Consider the following 27,611-nt stretch of genomic DNA (forward strand, 5'->3'; position numbering starts at 1 on the left):
TGCTTTACTAAGTCATCTTCTCAGTATCCTTGAATTTATTTTTATGCTCCTGCTCCTCCCAAGTGGTAGGAATCATCTCAAAATGTAAGTTTGAAGGGAGAGAAAAAAAAAGACTTTTGGAGGGAAGGGGCCTTGCTAAGGGACTACTACTGAAACAGAAACAAAACTAGAGGTGACGAGGACAAGAGCCTTACCTGCAGCATAGGGTAGGTTGTACTGTGCTGGGAGCAAGGAGTAGCCCAAGTGATGGTGGTGGTGGTGTGTGGACATCAGGCGCTGGGAAGGGGAAGTGCGGGGCCGGTCGACACTCCTGTCACCACCTCCTGTTCCCCCAACACTGCTACAGCTGCCACCACCCCCAACTACCCCACAGCCTCCCCGATCTCTCTCCTGAGAATTTTTATCACTTATCTGGAAAGGAAAGGAGACACATAAAGGTACTATAATGAGATATATACACACTAGTGATCTAACCAGGGCCCTACATTATGACTCTTAAAAACGCAGGGTAACAAATAAAGGGGGTGCTCCCATGGGGCCAATGTCAAGTCAGCCAAGCTGCATCTTGGTTAGAACCTGAACCTGCCCACTTCTCCCATGCTGTGGATCTTGATTTCTTGCTCTTTGGACAAGGACCTGGGCTGCATGCCCCACTTACCGTGGGAGACTTGCTTTTGTAGTGACTGGCATGTTGTTGCAAGATGTCCAGGGCTTTGGACTCTGAGCTGGCTTTACAGCTCACGCTGGGGCTGGCACGTGCCTTGTCAGCATCCTCGCTACCTGAGACCTTGCTGCCATAGGGGGAGAAAGAGTAGCTGGAAGGCAAATAGGAACCTGGGGAAGGAGAAATCAAGCAGTCAAAGAGATGAGGATGGCAGAAGAATCTGCTCTAGTAAGTGTGGTCAGGTAGCGTCACTCTCTTAGGCATCATCTGAGACACTTTCTACCATAGCATCTGGGATGACACTCTTGGCTTCTTCCTTCATTAACAAGTTCTATAGGAAGAACAGACAAAAGGATAAAGACTATGGTACTCAGCTTCCCACAGCTGACTTCTCAGATCTCCTAGGGCTGCTGACATTATGTCAGTCATATGATGAAGTGGAAAGATCAAAGGATTTAAAGTCAGACGGCCTCGGGCTGGATAGCCTTGACTAAAGTGACAGTCTTTTTGAGTGTCAGTTTATCATCAAAATGAATACATCAGCACACATCTGTAATCCCAATAGTGTGGGGGTTGGGGCAGAGTTAACTGTGAGTTAAATGCCAGCCTAGACTACATAAGATCCTGTCCCCAAAAAAACAAAACAAGGGCCACTGTGATGGCTCAGTGGGTAAAAACACTTGCAGCCAGGCCTGATGAACTAAGTTTGATCCCATTACACATGAGGGCAGAGGCAGGTAGATCTATGTGATGAAGCCAGTCTGGTCTATATAAAGTTCCAAGCCAGTCAGGGTTACATAGTGCTGCTGCTGCTTCTTCTTCTAATTGTTTTATTTTTATTTTTCCAAGACAAGGTTTCTCTGGAGCCTGCCCTGTAACTAGCTCTTGTAGACCAGGCTGGCCTTGAACTCAGACCTCCTTTTTCTTTAGGCCAGGTGTGGTGATGCATGGCTTTAATTCAGCACTTTAGATCAGAGGCAGACAGATCTCTGTGAGTTCAATACCAGCCTGGTCTATAGAGTGAGCTCCAAGACAGTCAATGCTACAAAGACTGACCCTGTCTTGAAAAACAAAAAAAACAAAACAAAAAGGGGTGGTGGTAGTAGTGGTGCTGGAGAGGTGGCTCAGTGGTTAGGACATTCATTCTGCCAAAGGGCCTGGGTTCAGATCCCAGCACCCACATCAGGTGGCTGTCTGTAACTTATCTTCTGGCGGTTGTCGACACTACTTACATGCATGTATTGCACACACACACACACACACACACACATTTGCACTATTACACATACACACACACCTGCACTATCATACATACATCCACACATACGCACTCTTCCCTGAAAAAAATAAAGAAAATAAAAGAAACTGATACAAAAAGATAACATGAACCAAGTACTCTACTCCCAGTACTTGGGAGGCAAAGGTAAGAGGATTGTTTTAAGGCAGCTAGCCTACACTACACAGTCAATTCTAGTTCAGAGTACACAGCAAAGTCCTTTCACAAATAAGTAATGTGAAACTTCTAGCACTGAGAAGGCTAAGGCAGGAAGGTGAGTTCAAGATCAGTCTGGGTTGCATGGCCAGACTTTGTCTTAAAAAACAAAGGGGGGCTAGAGAGATGGATCAGTGGTTAAGAATATTTTCTGTTATTGCAAAAGACACAGGTTTCATTTCTAGCACCCACATGGCAGCTCACAGCTGTTTGAAACCCTCGTTCCAGAGGATATAGCAGCTTTTCTGGCCTTCTTGAGTATCAAGCATACATGTGGCAGGCAAACATTCATACACAAAAAATTTTAAAAAATCTTTAAAAAACAAAACAAGACCCACAGAGGGCTCAGTAGGTAAAGGCACCTGCTACCAAGGTTGATAACCTAAGTTTGGTCCTTGACACCGACACAGTAGAAGGAAAGAGAACTGCCTCTGGCAAGCTGTCCTCTAACCTTCACAGATTAATGGTGTGGGCAGGGACACACATGAAATAAACATCAAAACAAACAAAGAAAAATAAGACAACTGGGGTTAGGGGAGACAGTTCAGTCAGTCTGAAGTGCTTCCAATTCTTCAGTTTGAGGACCAGACTTCAGATCATTAGGACCTACATAAAAAGCCAGGCACATGTACTTATAACTCTAACCCTGTGAAGGTACACAGGAGAATCCCTGGGGCTCACTGGCAAGTCAGTCTACCATAATCAGGGAGTTCCAGATTCAATGAGAGGTCCTTGTTTCAAAAACTAATTTTGAGAGCAGTTGAAGAAAGTGATGTTATCCTCTGACCTTTACACACATGCATATGCATAAGAATACACATAAGCTGGGGGGTGGTGGCATATGTTTGTAATTTCAGTACTTGGGAGTAGAGGCAAGAAGAAAGAGGAGGAAAGTTGGAGGCTAGCCTACACTACATAGTTAATTATAGGCTTGTTAGGGCTACATAACAAGACCTTGTCTCCACAACAAAAACACCAGAATAAGCAAAAATGTGGATAAATAATTCAAGACCAAAAAAAGAAAAAAAAATTCAAGACAGTGCTTGAATCAGAGCAAGCCTCAACAGATGGAACTCTTTTACTTTATAGAGATGGTAAGGGGGTGAGATGATCTGTATCTGTTTGAAAAGCTTACTTGTATTTAGAGTTTATCTTATAATAAAGCCAGCAGAATGTCAAGACTACAGGCTCTGGGAGGATGGGAGCATAAGGAGTAAGTGCTCAGCAGATCTAAATGGAAAACAGCCATTACCAGAAACTCAGGCGGGGCAGGGTAGGGCAGGGCAGGTTGGATTACAGATGTCCAAACACAGACAGAGGACATTAACTCTTTTATACTGCAGCACAGTCAAGTGGCTACAATTCATGAAAACCTATTTCATATCTCATGAAGTGCTAGAAGAGAAGACGACAAAGGCTCCAAACGTGGGAAATGTCATTCACCTTGATTTGATCAGTGAACTCTGAGTATGTGTACTGAAAGACTACATCATGCCTAGGCATGATGGCACATGCTCTTTTAATCCCAGCACTGAGGAGAGAGGCAGGTAGATCTCTATGAGTTAGAGGACAGTTGTTTTACACAGTGAGTTCCAGGCCAGTCAGGGCTACAGACTGAAATTCTGTCTTAGGAAAATAAAAATAACAATCCCCCTCCCCAACTTCAAAACACCCTACAAACAAAACAACGACGACGACAACACAATCTGAAGTTCTCCTCCGTCCTGGAGGAATCCCGCCTAGCTTTCCAGGCAACAGAAATTAGTGAGCAGAGTTGAATGCGAGCATTTTTTCTAACAAGTTAAAAAACATTTAAACCTTGACCCACTGAGAACTCAGTTTTTCTCAAGCTGAACCTACTAGACATCCCCCCCCAACTGACTTCAAAATGCTCTCTGCATCCCTGACAGCTTTCTGATCTCACAGCTGAGCACAGCCTCAAAGACGAATGCCTGCGTTGTTCTGGTTGGAATCTTATTTGTCACATGTATTGCTCCTGCTGTATTAAGCTGTGAAGTTCTTAAGTGGAGGGAACTAGTCTCTTCTATTTCTTTAGTAATCCCCACAGTGCCTTACATACAGCAGAAATCAGAGTGCATGTCGAAAGAAATTCCAGCAGAGAGAAGCTGGCTGTGGTGCATAGTAGTTTTACCACTAAGAATCGAGAAAAGCTGACAGTAGAGGCAACCTTAGCTGGAACAAGGGAGGTGTTTTTTTCTGACTGTAATTAGGGTCATTTAAGGTTAGAGTGGCAACTTCACAGCACGTACACATTGAAAATAAAAGGACTGTCATCCAAGTCAGAGCAACAAAGCCCTGGATTTGAAAACTGCTTCATCTCCCTTCCCCAAGAACAGCACAGCCAGCACTAGCTACTGTACCTGGGTAGTTCTGCATCATCACAGCAGGCATGCCCCGATAGCTGGGGTGGTTGGGATCATACGACTGGCTGTAAGAGTAGCCATGCATGTAAGGGATGTAGGACTGGTGCTGGGTGAGCGGGGAGGATACAGGCACATGGACACTTGGCCGGGGCTCCTTGCTCCCAAGGCGGGACTCCTCAGATGCGGGTAGCTTGCAGTCAGTACTTGTGCTTTCTTTCCCATCTTCCTTGGGAACAGAGTCCTTACTCCGACTCCTTTCCTCCTTTAATTTTCGGTCCCGCTCCTCTTTCCACCGATCATCCTCTGACTTGATGTCTGAGTATTTGGCAGGATAAACATATGTCCACATCCGGGGCTCTGTCTCCTGCAAAAACCACAGAATAAGTGCTGAGTCTTACACAGAGAGCAAGTGCTGAGTGGTGTTACACCCAAAAGATCCTTTTCAGACCCAAGGTCCCAGCAGAAACACCACAACAGACTATTATTACAGCACCCAAGGCAGAGTGAGATCTTGGCTTCTACCAATTTTGTTTAAAAAACACTGTTAGTTCCAATACTGGGGAGGCAGAGGCGGATAGATCTAAGCAAGTTTGAAGCCAGCCTAGTTTACAAAGAGTTCTAAGCCAGCAAGGAATACACAGTGAGACCCTGTCACTATAAAACAGAGCAAAACACCTTCTCAATCCTAAGGAAACAAGATTTGGGAGAGAAAAGGTAGAGCTCCTTCCCTGAGTAAGATTTCTGGGGCAAATGACTCCAGGAATAGAACTTTTGTTTTGCAAAGTTATCACTATGGCTCTCATCAGGAAGAGTAGGACTGACACCAAGAGGAAAGGGAAGACATTCTAAGACTCCACTGTGAATGTCTGCAACAGGTGTGGGTGGGTACCTGCAGAGACCAGAAGAGAGCATCAGATTTCCTGGAGCTGGAGTTACAGGTTGTAAGCCATCTGATGCTTGTATTAGGAAGTAAAGTTGGGTCCTCTGAAGAACAGCAAGTACTCAGCCATGGAGCCAACTCTTTAGTCTCATTAGTTTTAATTTTTAAATGTTATTTATTTATTTATTTATTTATTTATTTAGAGAACAGGGTCTTGCTATGTAGTGCAGGCTGGCCTATGTAGCTCAGTGTGACTATAAACTCCTGATAATCTGCTTTCAGTCTTTCAAGTACTAAGATTACAGACATGTGCATCATAGTTGACACCATAAAATCCGTTTTAAAGAAACCTGTTAGCTGAATACTATATGCTTTCATCCCAAATGAATCATACAATAGAACATTGAGCCAGGAATCAAGATGCCTAGGTTCTTGTACTGGCTCTGCTAGGGAAGGCTCAACTAATTCTAGACAAAATAAACCATCTTATTAGTCCTTCTTTCCCATTTAAGGGAAAATACCTTTTAAGGAGGTAAAAACACCTAAAAAAAACCCATTAAAATATACAGAATTCCTAAAATTATACAATTGTCCTGCTAGTCTCAATTCTATGGAACCCCTACACAAGACAGTGTTGATCTGTGGGGGCCAGAAAGTTTATTAGTGTCTCCACTTCCTTTCATACAACAGTTACCTGTCGGTACCAGAGTATTGGATCCACCTCTGCCTGTCGGCCACACTCAGTGCCTGTCTTAGCCTCAGAGGACTCCTTGCCTAGGTGGCTGGCCTCACCCAGCTTCCCTTTAAGGCCTTCAGGGGCCTGGCTGGGGAGTTTTGATGAGTCATCTAATTTGGGAATGATGACAGACTTGGCAGGATCAGCCCCTGGCTCCTTGGCCTTGCCTGGCCCTGACTTCACCAGATCTGTCAGGCTGGGAGCCTTGGTGAGAGTTGGTGGAATCGATGGCTTTTGCTTCCACTCTTCCTTGAGTGATGCGTCCCGCTCTTTCAGGCCCATCTCTGTCTTCTTGTCCAGTCCCCGCTGCTGCTGCTGCTCCAAGCTCTGGCGCTTCTGCTGTTCTTCATACTGCTGTCGATAAGCTGTGCTGGTGCTCAGGAGGTGGGTGTGGTAGCTCTGGTCGCTGTAGCCATATGGAGGCACGTAGGCATACTGGTTATAGTACAGGGACTGCATGTACATGTTGGGTCTTTGCTGGATGACAGAGGGCTGCTGGCTGGAACTGCTCAGCTCAGGTTTCTTTTCCTCGCAGACCTCATTCTTCACTTTCCCTTCTATGCTCTCGGGCTCCTCATCCTTTTTTGTCTTTAGAGCCTGGCCCTCTATTCCTGACTGGCTGCTTGAGTTGAGAGCCCCTGGGCTGGACTGTGCATAACCTGGAGAATAGTAACTTTCAAAGCCTTGATAATATGGTGAGTCTTTGCTCTGTGGCTGAGCAGGGAAAAGTGTTTTCTTAGCCCCTTCTTTAACCAGCTGCTCAGGGTCCTTAGACTTGACACTGTCTACCTTGCCCTCCCCATCCTCCCCAGCATCAGAGATATCAGAGTAGGCAGGACTATTAGTTTTGACTGAACTGGCTTCAGCACCATTCTGGGTGACTACGTGTAGGGGAGTTAAGGGTTGGGTTGGGGTAGTACTATCTAGGCGGCTGCTGCCTCCAATTGAAGGGCTGGGAGCATTGTCTGTAAAACTGTAAATCTTATCAGCTTCAGCCTTGATGCTTGCTAACCGGCTTTGGTGGGAGTCTGAGGAACCATTCAGAAGCCCCTCCATTTTTATTCCATCTCCTGATGATTCTCTGAATGGGCTTTTACCTTCTTCTGCTCGGCACACCTTCCCAGGGGTCAGAGGACTTTCAAGTTCCTTTGATGATTCCTTCTTTTTTTTGTCTTTCTTTTTCTTGTCCTTGGCAGGGGTCAAGGCAGGGTTGACTGTGAAAGGTTCTCCCATAACAGTGGGCTTGGGCTGAATGGGCTTGAGTTGGGGACTGTTGGGCATTGCTTGAACCACTGTGGTGGTCAAGCCCGAGGAGGAGCCTGGGCTTGCTGCGGTGAAGGTGGCTGTCTGGAAAGTGTAGATCTGTTGTGGGGGTATAGCAGGGGCAATGGGTCGGGCTGATTTTAAGCTCTTGGATGGAATCTTTTCAGGTTTCAAACTGGAGGTCTTTTTACATTTTTCTTTTTCCATGCACTTCCTTTCCAAAGAGTCAAAGGCATCGTTGCTTGTCTCATCCATTACTGAGGGTCCATCGTCAGAGCCATCATTGGATAAGGCCCCAAGGTCTGTGTCTCCTTCCCCACTCACTTTTTTCTTACAGAGGCCTTTTGTGCTGAATTTGCTTGAAGGTGAAGGGCTATGAGGCTCAACAAGTCGAACTTTGGGGGTAGCTGAGCGGGCAGGGGACAAGGATCCTTTCTGTGAAACAGATGCACCATTGCAGCTGCTGAGGTCTGCATGGAGGGTGGGCTCTTCTCCGTACTCACTGTCTCCATCAGCTTCTGGTTTGCTGTCATCATCTGTGTGGGCATGAGCTTGGTGGTACTTAAGTCCATTAATGTGCTTGTATTTTTTGTTGCAGTTTGGGTGGGGACAGTCGATCAGGACCGGAGAGGGACAATTTCTGTCCACGACATTGGCTTCCACCTTGGTCCCGGGTAGGGGCCCGGTGGCTGAGCCCATGGAATTTGTGCGAACACGCTTGCTCCCTTTGGAGTCCTCTGAGCTAGAATTCAGCTCCATATCTGAAAGAGGTTTGTTTTTCCGCTTATTCGCTGAGGAAGGGCTGGCCTTGACATCCTCAGAGGTGCTACTGGCAGGTGGGCGATGTTCTGAAGAGGTCTGGCTGCCTCGACGGCCTTTGCTATTGGCTCCTGCTCGGGTTTTGCTGTTGTTGCTGGTTCCTTTGCTGTCAGAGGCTGTGGCTGTCTCATTGACAGGCGTGTTACTGTTGGGACGCATGCGTTTGCCTCTTCCTCGACCATTACGCATTTCCAAGTCACTGGTGGGAGAGTCACAGAACCTTGGCAAAAGGACAAATAGGATAGGATATTAGTAAGGGGGAAACGTATTTGTTTTTGTTTCTGTGAGACAGGGCCTCCCAGCAAGAGCTACTACACTCAGCTTTGTTTTTTTTCAAGCCCTGGTATGGAACTCACTAAGTAGTCAAAATTGGCCTCCAACCTGCACCAACTCTCCTGTCCAGCCTCCATTTCAATGACTATGGTTACTTTTAGGAATGTGTATGGGAACTATATGGAGTGGTGGCCTCCTAGGTGTCATTTGCATGTCAGTTCTGGGCCATTCACCATATTTTAGGTTTCTCAAGTCCTAGTACTAGTGATTGGGTAATAACATTAGAAATAAGGTATAAAAGGCATCGAAATATTAATGGTTTTTATTGTATTTTTATTTGTGACGCTGTCGAAAGTGAATCTCTAAGTCTCACACAGTATCCCAACCTCAAAATGTTAATCTTATCACATACATTTTGGAGACAAGGTATGTAGCCTAAGTTAACCTCAAACTCCCTACGTAGCTGAAACTGGCTTTGAACTCCTGACCTTCTGTATCCACCAAGGGCCGGGATTACAGATACATAGCACCATGGCTGGCTTGAAATTTTAATTTAAAAGTAAAACTGCAACTTGAAAATAAGGCCAGGCAAAGCGACTCAGACAAATACCTGTAATCCTAGCACCTAGAACGCTGAGGTAAGATGCTCACCTTAGATTTGAGGCAGCCTGGCCTATAGAGTGAGTTCCAAGAAAGCCTGGGTTACAGAATGAACCCTTGTCCCAAAGAGGGAGGAAGTGGGGGAGGGGTCAGGTAAAGTGGATATACTCTGTGTGGTGGCTCAGGAGGCTTGAGTTTGAGGCCAATTGGGCCAACTCTAGTAAGATGAAGATGTAACGATTCATTAATAATATGGGGGTCAGACTAATATAAACTAGCTATCTGTACGTGCTCACCTTGGGGGTGCCCAATCATGCCTTGTGCAGTCAAGAAGTGTACCGACGTATGTCTTGTTCCTCCATGTCACATTTACCACCAACATCCCTGAAAAAAAGAAGATAGTATGGATGAGACAAATTTGCTGGCCACTGCAAAGACTTCTTCATCTGAGCAGTTCTCTGACTTTTCCTATGAAAGTTTAGTGGTAATGGTACCAATGGGCACATATGACTGGACTAGAGTTCCATGGGAATTGCCTACAGATGGGCAATAATAGTTCAAAGATTTTGTAGCCTGATCAAGACTTTTTTTTATTTTTGTTTTTTCAAGACAGGGTTTCTCTATAGCTTTAGAGCCTGTCCTGGAACTAGCTCTTGTAAACCAGGCTGACTTCAAACTCATAGAGATCTGCCTGCCTCTGCCTCCCGAGTGCTGGGATTAAAGGCGTGCGCCACCACTGCCTGGCTCAAGACATTTTTTATTTATTTATTTTTTTTTTTTTTTTTTTTTTTTTTGGTTTTTCGAGACAGGGTTTCCCTGTAGTTCCTAGAGCCAGGTTGAAACAGTCTTATGGGTCTTAGGCTATCCTTAAATTTGCTATATAACTGAGGATGACCTTGAGCTCGAGTCTCCTTCCATTACTTCTGAGTGTTGGGATTACAAGAAGGCCCCTATACACCCAGATTTATGTAGTGCTCAGGACTGAACTCAGGGTTTTATTCATATTGGACAAACATTCTACTGACTAAGTTACACTGTCAGTTCTCCCCAGTTTTTGTTAAGACAGTATCTTGCTATATAGTCGGAATTAGCCTCAAACTATCTAGCCAAGAATAGCTTTGAACTCCTGATCCTTCTGCCCCCACTTACTGAGCGTTGGGTTTATATGTATGTGCTACTATGCCTGACTTAATGCATTTATTACTTTAACTGAATTCAAGTATTTCAGTGCATGACTAAAACATAATTTAGATCTTTGGGGGGGGGCGGGGTGTACGGCTTAGGTTGTTTGGTACATTTTATTCTTTAAAAAAAAAAAGGCTAATTTTTAAACCGGGTGGTGGTGGCGCACGCCTTTAATCCCAGCACTCGGGAGGCAGAGGCAGAGGCAGGTGGATCTCTGAGTTCGAGGCCAACCTGGTCTACAAGAGCCAGATCCAGGACAGGCTCTAGAAACTACAGGGAAACCCTGTCTAGAAAAACAAAAAAAGGGCTAATTTTTAAAATTATTTTAAATTATTTGTCTATGAGTATGTCTGTGCACGTGACTGCAAATGCCTGATGAAGCTATGGGTGTTGAGAACTGAACTTAGGTCCTCTAGAAGAACAGTATGTATGTTTTTTTCTATTAACCACTGAGCTTTCTCTCCAGCCTCAGTCTTAAGAGATGTTAAAGTAATTATTTTGACATGTTGATCATTTTATTAAAAGAAAAACTGAAGGATGGGGATGTGGCTCACTTGGCAGAGTGTTTGTCTAGCACACATAAAACCCTAGCTCAATCTCTAGTACTATCTAAAGCTGAGTATTGTGGCAGAAACCTGTAACCAAAGCACATGAAAGGTGGAATTAGGAGCAATGTAAATTCAAAGTAATCCTCAGTTATACAGCTAGCTCAGGGCCACCCGAGGATACATGACACCCTGTCCCCCCACACACATACAAAAGGGAAAAAAAGCTTTTGGATATGTGACATGACAATATTTCTAAATTCAAAGAGTATTAACAATCTGAACAAACACTGAAATCTGGGCATGGTAGTACACACCATGGTAGTGACATCTGTGGGGTGGAGACAGGATGATCAGGGGAGTTCAAGACCAGCCTGGTCTACAGAGTGAGCTCCAGGACAGCCTGGGCAACACAGAGAAATTGTCTTGAAAACCAAAACCAGAGATAGATAGACAGACAGACAGACAGACAGACAGACAGACAGACAGACAGACAACAAACAGAAGCAAGCACATGTGCACAACGAGCTAGAGATGTAGCTCAATGAGACAGCGCTTCCCTGGCACTAACATAGCCCTGGATATAATTCCTAGTTCTTCTGAAGGGAGAATGATCAAAGAGAGAGAAAGTGATTCTCCATGTGCTGATCTGAAAAGATTATATACATGACAGTAGTATGGGAAACAGTGTGATATAGTGGTATCATTTAAGGCAGCATATATAGTTTTCATTATATATTATCTCTTTGTATATATAGTATATATTTGGAGAAATAAGGGTGCACATGGAGTACATGGAGAGGACTGAGGACAATTTGCAGCAATCAGTTCTCTCATTCTATCATGTAGGTCCCGTGGATTGAGCACAGGTCACCAGGCTTGGTGGCAGGCATCTTTACCCACTGAAAAAATCTTGCAGGACTATCCTTGAATGTTTCTAAGTAGGGAACTTGAAGGCTAATGAACAATGATAGGAGGGATTCTTCATTTTAAAAAATTTGTTTATTTGTGTGTGTTTGCATGTGCTAGAGTGTGCATTTGGAAGTCACAGAATAAGTCAAAGGAGTTAATTCTCTACTAGGTTCTAAAGATCAAACCCACCCACGCTAACCATGAATTTCCTATCCTCTTACCCCTGCCATCTGAGTCCTGAAATTACAATATTTCCCCCCAGTGGCTGCATTCGAACAATTAGGTTGTTCCATTTGTCTGTTATTACAAATAAAGAGCAAAGGATATCCTTGAATAAATGATTGATGGAGGAGAGTTATCTGTCTATGTTTCTTTCATTGGTTAATTAATAAAGAAAACTGCCTTGGCCCTTTAAGAGACAGAAAATTAGGTAGGTGGAGTAGACAGAACAGAATTGTGGGAACAAGGAAGTAGAGTTGGGGAGACGCTTGAGGCAGTCGCCATAGTGAGTCTCCATGCTTTTCCTCTCCGAGATGGACGCAGGTTAAGATCTCTCCTGGTAAGCCACATCTCGTGGTGCTACACAGATTACTAAATATGGGTTAAAGGAAGATGTGAGAATTAACCAATAAGAGGCTGAAACTATGGGCCAGGCAGTGTTTTAAAAGAATACAGTTTCCGTGTAATTATTTCGGGTGTAAAGTTAGCCGGCGGCCGGGTGGCGGGACGCAGCCCCGCCACTTCCCACTACAAATGATTCAGCTATGTTTAACACAAGTATGTCTGTAAGGGAAGTAAAATTGCTAATCACAGAGCATGTTTATTGGGAGCTTGGAAAAATACCGCCAAATTGCTTCAGAGAGAACGTACTCATTTAGTTATCTCTCAGTACGACACGGCATGTGTGACGTAACACTTAGGAGCAGGTCCTCTGCAAGAGCAGCCAGTGCTCTTAACAATTGAGTCCCACCATTCTCTTTCTTAATAGTAACTTTTAATATCCTGGAGTAAGAGTTATTTCCTCAATAGGTCATTTACTGATGGCAGTTAATGATATGTAGGAATTATTTACTTTTGCATTGTTATGTTTATTAACTTTTTATGGCTTCTAAATTAATAGTTTTGTTTTTGAGACAAGGTCTTAAACTCATACTTGTTTAGTATATAGCCAAGAAGTTAAGGATAACCTTGAATTTATACTCTTGCCTTTACCTCCAAGTGTAGAAATTACAGGCATGTGTCACTACAATCCAGTGTTGGAAATCAGAATAAATAAAAATATAATAAAAAAAAAAGAAGAGAAAGCTGGGTGTGGTAGTGCACACCTTTAATCCAGCACTTGAGAGACGGAAACAGGAGAAGCTGAGTCCAGGACAGTCAGGACTACCCCAGCCCCAGAAGTCGCAGTAGCAGTTTTGGCTGCTAAGTGAGTAAAGGCACTTGCTGTCAAACCTGAGACTCACATGGTGGAAGAAGAAAAACCAACTAGCTCAAACTGTGCTCTGACTTCCACATGTGAGCTGAGGTAGATATGTGTACACAATAAATAAAAATAATAAATAAGGTCAAGGTCATTCTCCATTAGAGGAAACACTGCCTACAATAAAACAACAACAGAAATGAAATCAGAAGTCAAAGTCCAGAAAGGGTAAATAATTCCTTTTCCCAAAAACAGCGTTTCTTTGTGTAGCCCTGGCTGTCCTGGAACTCTCTCTATAGATCAGGTTGTCCTGGAAATAACAGAGACAGTTCTGTCTCTGGCTCCTGAATGCTGGGATTAAAGGCATGCACCACCACTGCCTGGCCAGAAAGAGTAAATAATTTATTGAAAGACCAGCAGAAGTCAGATCTTTCGGATTCTAGGATATCTTTAATGGATTTTTATTCTCACACTATTTTCTTAGACTACCATTTTATCTCTCCTTTCACCTATGATAAATGACATGTAAGTCTGCAAGCAGGTGTCCAAAGAGAAGGATTCCTACCCTCTTCTAAGACTCTGGCTTCTTAAGGAAATAGACTATTTTCTAAGAAAGTAATTGAGCTAATTTTTTTTTGTATTAGCAGAGTGATTCAACTGGATGTCTCCTGTTAGTAATAACAACTGCTCTGCGTAGTTTAAACAAGAATAGTGCCTGAGGTGATGGTGCACACCTTTAGTCTCAGCAGAAGCAAAGGCAGTCAGCTCTCTGAGTTCCAGGACAGCTAGGGCTACATAGGGAGACCCTGAACGACAACGACAACAACAGACCAGAGACGGGACACATTTATAAAGGTGGATGAGCACAGCTGAACAGAGAACAGACACAGGAGATGGATGCTATTTCTATTTTTGAAACAGCTGGGTGGAACACATGTTTATAAATATGAGTTCTTCCTCTGTCATACTCTGCAAACTTAGGCAGTACTGAATGAGCTAAAGGGAGACAAGTTAAGAGAGCTGGCAATGGAGAGGGGAAGAGGAACACTTCTAACATGGAAAGACAAAATGGAGGCTTGTTGAAATGTCACAGAAAATGCATTTGCTGAAGTGTAACACTCTTCCTATGAGATTCTGAGTTGAGACAGCTGGAGAATAAGAGGAAAGAAAGGAAAGGCAAAAAATAACCCTTTGCAGACCTACTTTCTCCAAAAGGCACACACTTTAGAGCAGCAAAAAGCAAGAAAAATGGGTCTGTTTTTGAAGGGCTCCTATTTTTCAGTGTTCACAGACAACAATTCTGTGTTTCCTGAGAGAGAGAGAGAGAGAGAGAGAGAGAGAGAGAGAGAGAGAGAGAGAGAGAGAGAGAGAGAGAGAGAGAAAACACATGGAGGTCAGGAGTCAATTCTCTTCTTCTACTACGTGGGTCCTGGGGACTGAACAATCTATAGTTTGTACTTTATATACCTAGTTTGTAATATCTACATTCATCATTTAATAATCAATAATTAATGAGTTTCTAGCCATAGTTTGTGGCTATGGAGAAACAAAGAAATAGAAGGTGTGGTTTGAGAGCTGGTTGAGTAAGAGTGCCCGCTGTTAAGCAAAGAGGTAGAGGAGGAGATCATCCAGTTTCTGGGAACTCAGAGTCACAGTCTCACCTTGGCTTGGAGCAAGGGGTTGTGCGGGGAAACTGGCTAGAACTCAGGAGTCAAATATTAGACTCTGGATACCACTACTGCAATAGCCGGAATGGGGGAATGTAGGAACTGCTTTACTTTCCATAACTATCTCTGGTATGTTTTAATCTAATATTCAACTTTGATATGTGATTAGAGAATACACAGATTTCTGACCTCATTCATTCACTCTCCCTGTTCCTCCCTTTTGTGATCAGGTCTAACCCTATCACAGGTTGTAGTGTGAACTTACTCTGTTTACCTAGCTGGCTTAGAATATTTGACAGCCTTCCTGCCTCAACATCTTCAATGCTGTTGTGAGCCACTGTGATCAGCTTAAGATTGTACAGACTTCTGGTCACTGTTTCCCAGAATAAAAATTCAAAGAAAAGATATAAAGAAGGGGTAAATACAGCCAGAAATTCACGAGAGAGTAGATTTGAAAAACAGTTTTGCACAAAAGTAATTAACATCCATCATTTTGGAACTGCTGGCACACCAACCAAATAAATAAAAAACATGCCTGCCACAGGGTTAAAAGACAGAAACCACTAACCTTCAGGGCAAACTCTAGTTTCAAATTTAGGGATTTTTTTTAAATCATGCGATAAATTCTTTATGTGTAATAAATAAGCAAGACTTATTAATGTTTCCTGTGTGTATGTTCATGTGTGTACACATGTGAATGGGGGCCAGAGAAGAATCTTGGGTGTTGTTGCTAAGGAGCCACCATGCTGGTTTGCATGCACTCGTGGGGTCACTTTACTGAAGGCACTGTCCTCCCCAGGCTGCTATGCTATAATTCGTGTGCCTTACCAAACTTCATGCAGTCAGAACCTCAACCAGCAACTTTCTAGACTTTCATCTCATTTATTCTGGCAGTCAATCCATTTCAACTCATGACACTGACTGTGAGAATCAATATATGGGTTTTCCAAACCTAGAAATATAAAGGCATAGGTGTGGCTGCTATTCCTTTAGAGAAGACAGCTTTCCAAGAGAACTTTCCACGAGTTCTTTACTAATATCATTAAAGGAAGTCTCCAAGGAGATCCTGGAAGGAACTTGGGACCGTCTTCTACAGAAATGTCTCAACCCATGGAGGGTGAGTGACAAAGTTTTCCTGAACAGTGGAAGCATGTGAAGATCTTAAAGACAGTAACACCACCGAAGCTCACTCTCAGAAGTCTGATTTAGGCTAATCGGGTAAAACTTACATCAGTATTTTCAAATTCCTGCCCCTATATTTTAATATACAGCAAAATCTGGGAATACTGCTGTAGAAAATGGTAAAGATAGTAGACTTTAACATAATCTACCTTCAAATTTAGAGTTGACAGAAAACAAAGCCCCTTAGTCCCTATTTCTGGAATCTTCTCAAATTGGAAAAGGTAAAGAAGGCCCTAAAATACCAAACAGCCACCACTATCTTCACTGGAGCATTTTCGGCTGAAGAACTTTAGAAGCAGAAGAGCTGTTATGGGGAGGTCGGAGCACAACAATCTAAAATCTGTAGGGCATGGAGGGAGAGCCTGGAAGAAGGCTCAAGATCTGAGTGTTCGCCTTTTACCGGAAGCTCTGCAGAGGTGCAATAACAGGTCAGTTCGCATACCCTCACACTGCATGCTCTCTAGCTTCTCTTACTGAGGGATAAACATGCTCTAGTCATGGCTAGAGGCCATCCTATCAGCTACAATCTTTCTCTGAAAATCCACAGAGTAAGAAAAGTCATATTTCAGTGCAACTGCTTTGAGGAAATACTTGCCTGGGGATGAGATGGAATCGCATTGTCCACAGTTTTATTGCTTTATGATCTAGCAGGAGGGCCCAGGGTGACCACATGGCTAGGGCTGGCTTACACGAAGTACCACTTCTTTCTATCGATTTTTTTTTTTCAGCTAAAGGCTGAGAGGAATAGCCAGCTTCTGAAACCTATTTCTCTTTCTGGTAACTTTTGTGTGGCAGATTCAGGTTTTTGTTGTTGTTGTTTTGTTTGTTTGTTTTTTGAGACAGGGTTTCTCTGTAGCTTTGGAGCCTGTCCTGGAACTAGCTCTTGTAGATCAGGCTGGCCTCGAACTCACAGAGATCCGCCTGCCTCTGCCTCCCGAGTTCTGGAATTAAAGGCGTGCGCCACCACCGCCCGGCGTGATTCAGGTTTGTTAAGTGGCTTTCAGTGCCAAGGAAGGGGAGCAGCAATGTGCCAAGAGAAAGGCAGTCTATGGCTGGGGTCTGAGGACAGATCATCTGGGGCCTTGGCTCTCCATACCACACACAGAAGGAAGATGCCAAGTTTCCACTGCAGAGGGAGAACCTGTTTCTAGACATCCTTCCTTTTCCCAAACTGTGACAATTGTAAGGCTCCTGTTATGGACTAAATTGTGCTTTCTCTCCCCCAAAAAATATTCAATCCAAGGTATCTCAAAATAGTATCTTTGTTGTTTGAGATAGCTTATACAGCCCATGTTGGTCTTGAATTCACTATTTAGCTAAGGGTTACTTTAAATATCTACATGCCCTGCTTCCAATAGTCAAATGCTAGAATTTTAGTAGGACACTACCAGTCTTCTTATAAAAAAAGGACTCTGGACAGACACAGAAGCAAGATAGCATATGAATGAGTGATGTCTCCATAGGTCAAAGAACATCATGGATTGGATTGCCAAACAGTGTTTCTGATTTCTAATTTCCAAAATGGAAAGCACACCTCACTGCTGTTCTGAGTCAGCTGGTTTTTACTGGTTTGTTTCAGGAGTACTAGAAAACTAATATAGCCTCAAAGGCAGATCAAATGTCAATTAAATCAGTCACATTTCACCTTAACTAGGCCTCACTGCCTCATTAAATTGTAGTTCTAGCGTGGAGGGCATCTACACAGTAAACAAGCCATCATCTTAACCTACTGATTCAGAATACTGGGAGTAGTGGGAAAAGCTTGGTTTCTAACACATGCCTTGCTCCAGTCAAGCTGCCCAAATGCTATCAGTGACTTGCTCTGACAATCAGTCCAACTGTCTCAGTAACTAACACTGGCTTAAGTATTAAAGGATAAAACTTTGAATCATCTCCACTAATTTGTGGATTCAATGTAATCTCAACCAAAATCACAACAGTTTTTTTCCATTAAAAAAAATCACAAGCTTACCCTAACATTTACCGGATCCTTTATTTCTTTCAGTTGTTGCCTTCATGGCCTTCTCCATAGCAACAAGTTACAGGACAAAAGGGCTGGTAGTAAGACATTGAGTAGACCCCCACTCTGTTCCCATTCCCCAAGTTGTTCTCTGTTTTAAGGATATCTTTTAAAAGCCTGTGGAATAATTTTCTGCTTCCATTGAGTTCATAGTCACATTAATGTTTGATGCTAAAGTAACTGAGAGAATAGCTTGCCCAGATACCCCACTTCTCAGGAAATCACAGATCATTTAACGTTAAAATACTTGAAATAATGCATTTTATCATTTACCAAATTTCCCTGTTTTTCAGTTTTTAGGATCCGGTAGGAGTAAGCACTGGGACAGTGTATTAAACAAAATTCCGTAAGCAATTAGCAAGACCTAAAAATGACAGTCTCCACGCTTTCCTAATCCTGCCCCATGGAAGTCCATGGGTCTGCTTCCTCACTATAATATAGCTCAGAACAGAGAGGTCTGAGTGGCCCTAACAAAGCCTAAGCCTTGGCAGACATATCGTAAGGCCATTTAGCAATGCTGTCTCTTGCCAGGAGGAATAAGCTACTTACCCACCCTATCCTGGGGAAATTATCTCCAGCTGCCTAAATTATAAACTTGATGCCCTGTGATTTCTTTGTTCAGTAAAGCCTAAGGGAGAAGGGATAATGAGGTATCAGAAGGAGTGGAGAACTGCCTCTTGTTTTAGACAGGGCATAAGGAAAGGGAGGGAGATGAGAGGGAAAAGGGAGAGGGAGAGGAAGGAAAGGTGAAGAGTGAAAATCTCCCTCCCTCCCTCCCTCCCCCACCTCTTTCTCAAGCAGCAGGAGCAGCCTTAGTAACATGTAGCAGCAGTATGGGAGGAAAGCTAGGCCTGAACTGGTTTAAAGCTACCGCCCTGAGAAAAAAGACTAGTTGCCAAGTTTGTTGATAGCTTCTTCCCATCATTGCTATAGCGGCTTTATGAGTGGTGCAGGGCCAAGACCTGTTTTTAGCAGTGTAAGCACTAAGGCAAAAGGATTCAACATCTAGATCTCATCACAAAAAAGCTGACAAGGACTATCCCCTCTTCTGTCCCACACAAACAATCACAGAAGAATAAATATTAAGAGCTACAAGGAATATAATATAGTCCAACCTTTTCTCTTTATTTGCAAAAGAAAGTAAGCACAGACTAGTAATATGAGCTTATCAGCAGGGCAAGAAAATACCAAGGTTCTGACTTTCCAGTTAAGTCAGGGCTAGACTATGACATGACAGGTCATGTCAGAATTGTATTGACAGCCTCGGCATCACTTACTTGAACACTTAAAACTTTAGGAACTAAATGACTTGTAAAGAATCACATTAGTACAAAATAGGCCTGTGTTCCACATGATCTAAGGAGAATTTTATTTTCAAAATAACTTTACCTATTCACAAGTCCACAGTCTGGTCTCCCTGTACTCTGCTGGTGTGTGCTGGTGCATGTTGGGAGAGGGGTTGTGTATGTGTTTGAGAGTGTGCAGGGTGAAACAGGCGGGATAGAGTGCACTAAAGGAGTATGTCTCTCTCCCTTGAAGCTTAGTGGTCTATGTTGCAATTTGCAAAATGAAACTCAAAAGAGCCTATGACTCAAATTTTCCCTTAGGACTTCAGGATTTAAATATATGACAGTGGACAGATAACACAATCCACTAGGGTACAGAAACACATCATGTCCTAAATCAGCCCCTAGGGAGGAAGCTGTTAAATGGGAAGAATGTGTTGGCTGTCAATTTTTTTGGTGGGGGAGGGGTGGGAGAAAGTAGGAATTGATTTCCCTAATGTTTCCTTTGTTTGGTTGCTGTTGCCATGTAGTGGTCTGTTGCTATGAAGATTTGTGGTGCCAGACAACGGCTGCTAGGCTTTCATGAATCCAGCCAGTATGCAATAGGCTAAGCAATGAAGAAAGACCGGTCACCACAAACCATCTCTCTCCAGGTGAGTGCTTCCTGAAGCACGGCTTAAGGGAAAAGACCATCAATTATAACATGTAAGAAAAACAAGTAGCGAAGTGCTACTTTTCCATGACAAATAATGAATATTCAGTATTTCAGTTTGTACACAAACTCTCTTACACCAGAACCACAAAGGGTAGCTACTCCTTTCTTAAGAAAAGTCATGGAGGGTCTTTTCTCCTTTGAGAAGGAAAAAGACCTGTAAACAGATGAGTATGAAGAACCACTGGGCAGATTCTCAGTGGAGTTATGCAATCAAATCAAACTACATGGTAAGCAAAACCATTCCTGATAGAGAAAAGAACAACCCACAGACCAAAGAGCAAGGCTCCATCAGTCTGAAACAGCACTAATGTTTGCCTAACAGAAGCTAGAGTACAGAAGGCACCCTGGGTCTGTAGAATGCCAGCTACTCATTAGCCCTCACTATCTACTTACAAAACAACTGTTTCCTTTAAATTTTTTTTTTAAAAATATTATTCTTATTAAGTGTGTGTGTGGGGGGAATAGGTGGATAGGTACAAGCTATAGAGTGCTGCTTGTGGAGGTTAGAGGACAACATTCAGGATTTGGTTCTCTCCTTTCACTGGGGGTTCTGGGAACTGAATTTATGTTGTCACACTTGATTGTGCTGAACCATTTTGCTAAATGATATTCTTTCTTTTTAGAGCACATGTGTAAACACACACTAAACAGACACACCCCAAAAGCTATAAGCCATTAGCAATACATGGCTACTGAAATTAAATTTTACTTATTTATTTAGTTATTATTCTTTGAGACAGGGTCTTGCTAATTTAGCAGCTTAACTGGCACTGGATTTGCAACCCTTCCTTAGTCTTCCCAGTGCTGTACCACAGCATATGCACTCTCTATTTCTAGATATCATTAGACTTTTTGTTGTTGTTGTTTTGTTTTGTTTTTCAAGACAGGGTTTTTCTATAGCTTTGGAGCCTGTCCTGGAAACTAGCTCTCTTAGACCACAGCTGGCCTTGAACTCACAGAGATCCGCCTCCCTCTGCCTCCCTAGCACTGGGATTAAAGGCATGTGGTACAGCACCTAGGACTCTAATTGTATATATACTTAAAACATTGGGTTTTTTGTATGATTTTTTTTAAAAAAATTTTTTTATTGATATTTATTGAGCTCTACAATTTTCTCTGCTCCCCTCCCTGCCTCTCCCCTTCCTACCATCAATCCTCCCTCAAGGTCCCCATGCTCCCAATTTACTTAGGAGATCTTGTCTTTTTCTATTTTCTACTTCCCATGTAGATTAGATCTATGTAAGTCTCTCCTAGTGTCCTCGTTGTTGTCTAAGTTCTCTGGGATTGTGGTTTGTAGGCTGGTTTTGTTTTATGTTTAAAAACCACCTATGAGTGAGTACTAAATTTGTCATGGAATATCTTGTTTTGTCCTTCCACGGTGATCAACAGTTTTGCTGTGTATAGTAGTCTGGGCTGGCATCCGTGGTCTCTTAATGTCAGAATGCTTGACGTGACCTGGCTTTCACTGTCTCCAATGAGATGTCAGGTGGAATTCTGATAGGTCTACCTTTATATGTTACTTGGCCTTTTTCCTTTGCAGCTCTTAATATCCTTTCTTTACTCTGTATGTTACTGTTTTTATTGTTATTATTATTATTGGCTCCAGTCTATTTTCTTGTATCTTCATAGGCATATCTTTCTTTAGGTAGGGAAAGTTTTCTTCTATGATTTTGTTAAATAAATTTTCTGTGCCTTTGAGTTGAACTTCTTCTCCTTCTTCTATACATATTATTCCAAGATTTGGCCTTTTTATGTTGTCCCATATTTCATGAATATTTTGGGTTAAGCTTTTGTTAGATTTAATGTTTTGTTTAAATGATGAGTCTATTTCCTCTATTTTATCTTGAGATTCTCTCTTCCATTTCTTCCAAAGCTCAGATGGCTGTTCCTCATGCTACAGTCAGTGTCACAGTTCTAGTTACCCTGTTGGTTACTCCTGCTCCTGGAGGTAGCTCAGCGCTCCTGTGCTTTGGTCGGCTCCCTTGAATTTACTGTCTCAGGCCTACTTTGGCTTAGGCTGCTGGCTTTGATCTGTTTCTGTAAATCTTGGTCTGGATCTCCTCCTGCAGAAGTCCCTGGCTTGGAGTTGGACCTGTTCTGGTGGAGATAGCTGGCTCTGGATCTGGTCCCTGGTTAAATCATGATCCGCCCATGTCCCAGGACTGGGCTTGCTCCTGGCTTCAGCTCCTGGTAGAGCTTGTTTCCTAGTTCAGTTCCCCTCCTGAGGAATTTGTTGCCCAAGGTGGAGTTCCTTGCCTCAGGGCAACCTTGGCTTAGGTTACAGACTTTGACCTGTGTCTGTAAATCCTGGTCTGGATTCCCTCCTGCAGAGTCCCTGGGTTGGAGTTGGACCTGGAAAGGTTTCTGGTTCCAGTCTAGTGCCTGGGAGGTTTCAGGCTTGGGTGTGCCTAAACCTGCAGAGGACCTGCTTAATTCCTCAGAGGCCTCAGACTTGCGCTAGGACCTGTAGGGGTTCTAGGTTCCTGCCTATTCCCTTTGATGACCCAAACCAATGCCTGAACCCACAGAAGACCTGGCTCAGGCCTACTCTCTCTGAGGTCCCACACTCGTGCCTGGCCCCACCGAGATCTCTGGTTCTGAAAGACCCCCACTCAATAATAGCAGCTAGCAGCAGTAACGCCATTTCGCAAGGCATAAAATTTTACCAGCGCAGAGGACAGGGAAGCTCAGTTAAAGTTCAGCTCAGAAAAACAAGGGCGGTGGGGGCCAAGCAGGATATCTGTGGTCAGACACCCGGCCATGAGCAAGGGAACGGAAACAGCTCGTACCCTAGATAAACGAAGTTAACTTGCATATCTGATTTCTTGGAAACCCCCTGGAAGTGCCCAGCTGTCCCTAGTTTAAACCCGAGCCTTGTTTAAATTGTCCAATCAGAACCCTGTAACTACGCTTCTCGCTTCTGTACCCGCGCTTTTGCTCCCCGACCCTATAAAAACCCACTGCTCCAGCCTAAAGGCGCGCTAGTCCTCCGAGAGACTAAGTCGCCCCAGGTACCTGTGTATCTGAATAAAGCCTCTTGCTTTTTGCATCCGAAAAGTGGTCTCGCTGTTCCTTGGGAGGGTCTTCCCAGACTGGAAGACAACCCACTTCGGGGGGTCTTTCATTTGGGGGCCCGTCCGGGATTTGAAGACCCCTGCCCAGGGACCACCGACTCACCACCGGGAGGTAAGCTGGCCAGCGATCGCTTTATGTGACTGTCTGTATTGTGTTTTTATGTTTGCGCCTGCGCCAGTGTCTGCACTAGTTAGCTGACTAGATCTGTATTTGGCGGACCCGTGGAGGAACTGACGAGTTCGTACTCCCGACCGCAGCCCTGGGAGACGTCCCGAGGGCATCTGGGGTCCGATTCGAGACCCGTCCGTATTCAGTGAACCCCACCCGGATTGGGCTGTTTGGAGCTCCTCCGCAGTCAGAAGGGTACGTGGTTCTTCTGGGAGTAGAGAGATCCGGACTCTCGCTATCTCCAACTCAGACTTTGCTCTCGGTTCTACGCCGAAGCTGCGCGATTTTGTTGTTTTGTTATTGGTTTTCTGTTCTTTTGTTTGGTTTTGTCTGTGTCCGTGTTTGAAAATATGGGACAGTCCTTAATTACCCCTTTGAGTCTAACTTTACAGCACTGGAGGGACGTCCAGGACATTGCGAACAACCAGTCCGTGGAAGTCCGAAAAAGGCGTTGGGTCACTTTCTGTTCGTCTGAATGGCCCACGTTTAACGTGGGCTGGTCGAGGGATGGTACATTCGACCTTACTATTATTTCACAGGTCAAAGCCAAAGTGATGGACCCCGGCCCTCATGGGCACCCAGACCAAGTTGCCTACATCGTGACTTGGGAGGCAATGGCATATGATCCACCACCATGGGTTAAGCCTTTTGTCCCTCCCAAACCCCCACTTCCTCCGTCTGCTCCCTCCTTACCCCCTCCACTCCTCCCCACTCCAACAGGACCCCCATCCCGCTCATCTCTATATCCGACTCTTACTGACCCCTCAAAAATCAAACCTCCTCCTCCGCAGGTTCTGCCCGCGGGGGATGACCTATTGGTAGACCTCCTCACGGAGGACCCCCCTCCCTACCGAGAACAGGCCCTCCCGCCTCAGGTGGCCGACTCGACCGATGAAAACGAGGGGCCTGCCGCGCCATCTCCCGCTGCCCCGTCCCCCATGGCAGCCCGCTTAAGGGGACGGCGAGACCAGCAGCTGGCCGCGGATTCTACTTCCTCTCAGGCATTCCCTCTCCTGACCGGAGGAAATGGCCAACTACAATACTGGCCGTTCTCCTCCTCCGACCTATATAACTGGAAAAATAACAATCCCTCTTTTTCTGAAGACCCAGTTAGGCTGACTGCTCTAATTGAGTCGGTCCTGATTACTCATCAGCCCACCTGGGATGATTGCCAACAATTACTGCAGACTTTGCTGACTTCGGAGGAGAAGCAGAGAGTCCTCCTGGAGGCTCGAAAGGCGGTTCGGGGAACAGACGGACGTCCCACCCAGCTGCCTAATGAAATAGATGCCGCTTTTCCCCTCGAATGTCCCAACTGGGACTTCACCACCCAGAAAGGTAGGAATCACCTAATTCTCTATCGCCAGTTGCTCATAGCGGGTCTCCATGGGGCAGGCCGACGCCCCACCAACCTGGCTAAAGTTAAACAGGTATTGCAGGGACCAGGAGAAACTCCCTCAGCGTTCTTAGAGCGACTCAAAGAAGCCTATCGTAGATACACCCCTTATGACCCAGAAGATCCAGGGCAAGAAACTAGCGTAGCTATGTCTTTCATTTGGCAATCTGCTCCGGATATCAAACGCAGACTCGAGCGCCTAGAAAACTTAAGGGAGGACCGTCTTAGAAAGGAGGCAGAGGAAAGAGAGGACCGTCGCAAAAAAAAAAAAAAAAAAAAAGCTGAGGAAAAGGAAAAAGAAAGGGACCGTAAGAGACATAAGGAGATGAGCAAACTCTTGGCCACCGTAGTTTCCAGTCAAAGACAGGGTAGACAGGAGGGAGACCGGAGGGGGCCCCAGGTGGGGCGAGGACCAACAAAAGGCATATCAGGAAATAAAGCGGGCCTTACTCACCGCTCCCGCATTGGGACTCCCAGACCTAACTAAGCCATTTGAACTGTTTGTGGACGAAAAACAGGGTTACGCAAAAGGGGTCCTAACCCAAAAACTGGGTCCTTGGAGACGTCCTGTAGCTTATCTCTCGAAGAAGCTCGACCCAGTGGCTTCAGGATGGCCGCCCTGCCTGCGAATGGTAGCGGCGATTGCAGTCCTTACCAAGGACGCGGGTAAACTAACTCTGGGCCAGCCATTGACCATCCTGGCACCTCATGCAATGGAAGCCTTGGTTAAGCAGCCTCCAGACCGTTGGCTCTCTAATGCCCGCATGACCCACTACCAAGCCATGCTCCTGGATACGGACCGGGTGCACTTCGGACCTGTGGTAACCCTAAACCCTGCAACCCTGCTCCCTTTGCCGGAGGGAGGGGCGAAACACAATTGCCTCAACCCTGCTCCCTTTGCCGGAGGGAGGGGCGAAACACAATTGCCTCAACCCTGCTCCCTTTGCCGGAGGGAGGGGCGAAACACAATTGCCTCGAGATCCTTGCGGAAATGCACGGGACCAGACCGGACCTGACGGATCAACCCCTCCAGAACGCTGATTTTACCTGGTATACAGACGGGAGCAGCTTTCTAAAAGATGGTCAACGAAGAGCCGGGGCTGCGGTGACCACCGAAACCGAGGTAATCTGGGCAGAAGCCCTTCCAGCCGGAACCTCTGCCCAGCGGGCTGAACTCGTTGCGCTCACCCAGGCTCTCAAGCTGGCAGAAGGTAAGAAGCTTAATGTCTATACTGATAGCCGGTACGCCTTTGCCACTGCCCACATCCACGGGGAGATTTATCGGAGGCGGGGACTGCTAACATCCGAGGGCAAGGAAATTAAAAACAAAAACGAGATCTTGGCCTTACTAAAAGCCCTGTTTTTACCCCGAAAACTAAGTATAATCCATTGCCCAGGACACCAAAAAGGGGACAGCCCCGAGGCCCGAGGCAACCGAATGGCTGACGGGGCCGCACGAGAGGCCGCTATAGGCATGACGCCAGGCGCCTCACAAGTCCTCACGATTGCCCCAGAAGATACCAACGCCCCTCCTTTACATTGTCCCTTCCACTATACCAGAGAGGACACGGAGATACTAAAAAGAATGGGGGCTTCTCATGATTTGGCCAGAGGGCATTGGGTCTTCCAAGGCAGATCTGTGGTGCCCACAAAACAGACTTTCGAACTGATAGATTATTTACACAAGCTGACTCACCTTAGTCCTCGGAAAATGAAAACTCTCCTAGACAGAGAAGAAAGCTTCCATTATTTGCTAGGCAGAGACAAAATCCTACAAGTAGCTGATGCCTGCAGGGCATGCGCTCAGGTCAATGCTGGAAAATCCAAATTCGGGACAGGAATCCGGATACGAGGACACCGACCAGGTACCCATTGGGAAATTGATTTCACTAAAATTAAGCCTGGACAATATGGATACAAATATCTGTTGGTATTTGTTGACACCTTCTCCGGATGGGTAGAAGCCTACCCGACCAAACATGAAACAGCCAAGATAGTGACCAAGAAGCTGTTGAAAGAGATTTTCCCCAGGTACGGCATGCCCCAGGTACTGGGAACCGACAATGGGCCCGCCTTTGTCTCCCAGGTAAGTCAGTTGGTGGCCAAGCTCTTGGGGATTGATTGGAAATTACATTGTGCTTACCGACCCCAAAGTTCAGGACAGGTAGAGAGGATAAATAAAACAATCAAGGAGACTCTAACTAAATTAACGCTTGCAACTGGCACTAGAGATTGGGTACTCCTACTACCCCTAGCCCTTTATCTGCCCACAACACTCCAGGACCTCATGGACTTACTCCCTTTGAGATATTATATGGGGCGCCCCCGCCCCTCATTAATTTTTTTGACCCCGATATTTCAGACTTTGCTAACAGTCCCTCTTTGCAAGCTCACTTACAGGCACTCCAGGCCGTGCAGAGGGAAGTCTGGAAGCCACTTGCTGCCGCTTACAAAGACCAGCTGGACAGACCAGTGATACCCCACAACTACCAAATTGGTGACGCGGTTTGGGTCCGCAGACATCGGACTAAGAATTTGGAACCCCGTTGGAAGGGACCCTACACTGTGCTGCTGACTACTCCGACTGCTCTCAAGGTCGACGGCATCGCGGCCTGGGTCCACGCCTCCCACGTAAAAGCGGCCCGACCGGACGAGAAAACATCAGAATCATCATGAAAGGTTCAACGTTCTCAAAACCCTCTAAAGATAAGACTTACTCGGGAGCCCCCCTAATCATTTTATGGGCCCCCTCATAATCATACTGTTAATCTTGCTGTTCGGGCCTTGTATCCTCAACCGTCTGGTTCAGTTCATGAAAGACAGGCTGTCAGTTATACAGGCCTTGGTCTTGACCCAACAATACCACCAACTTAAACAGTTTGACCCTAAAGATGTAGGAAACCAAGTCAGCTGAATAAAGGATTTTATT

At 44.9% G+C, this 27,611-nt stretch overlaps 1 protein-coding gene across 3 annotated transcripts in view; it reads right to left on the reverse strand.

Annotated features, from left to right (window-relative positions):
- The window catches only part of Znf609 (zinc finger protein 609), a 133,106-nt gene that overhangs the window by 5,244 nt on the left and 100,251 nt on the right, over positions 1–27,611 (reverse strand). Inside the window, exons 4-8 of one of the 3 annotated variants that reach the window (XM_038322445.1) lie at positions 9,408–9,495; positions 6,115–8,458; positions 4,538–4,904; positions 659–834; positions 195–276 (exon numbers count right to left, since the gene is read on the reverse strand). In XM_038322445.1, the coding sequence (XP_038178373.1) occupies positions 195–276; positions 659–834; positions 4,538–4,904; positions 6,115–8,458; positions 9,408–9,495 (3,057 nt within the window). Of the gene's footprint in view, positions 1–194; positions 412–658; positions 835–4,537; positions 4,905–6,114; positions 8,459–9,407; positions 9,496–27,611 lie in introns of all 3 variants that reach the window. The other 2 variants (XM_038322444.1, XM_038322447.2) reach the window with 2 other exon arrangements.

The sequence above is a fragment of the Arvicola amphibius genome, chromosome 3 (assembly GCF_903992535.2).
Source record: "Arvicola amphibius chromosome 3, mArvAmp1.2, whole genome shotgun sequence".
Classification (NCBI taxonomy): Eukaryota; Metazoa; Chordata; class Mammalia; order Rodentia; family Cricetidae; genus Arvicola; species Arvicola amphibius.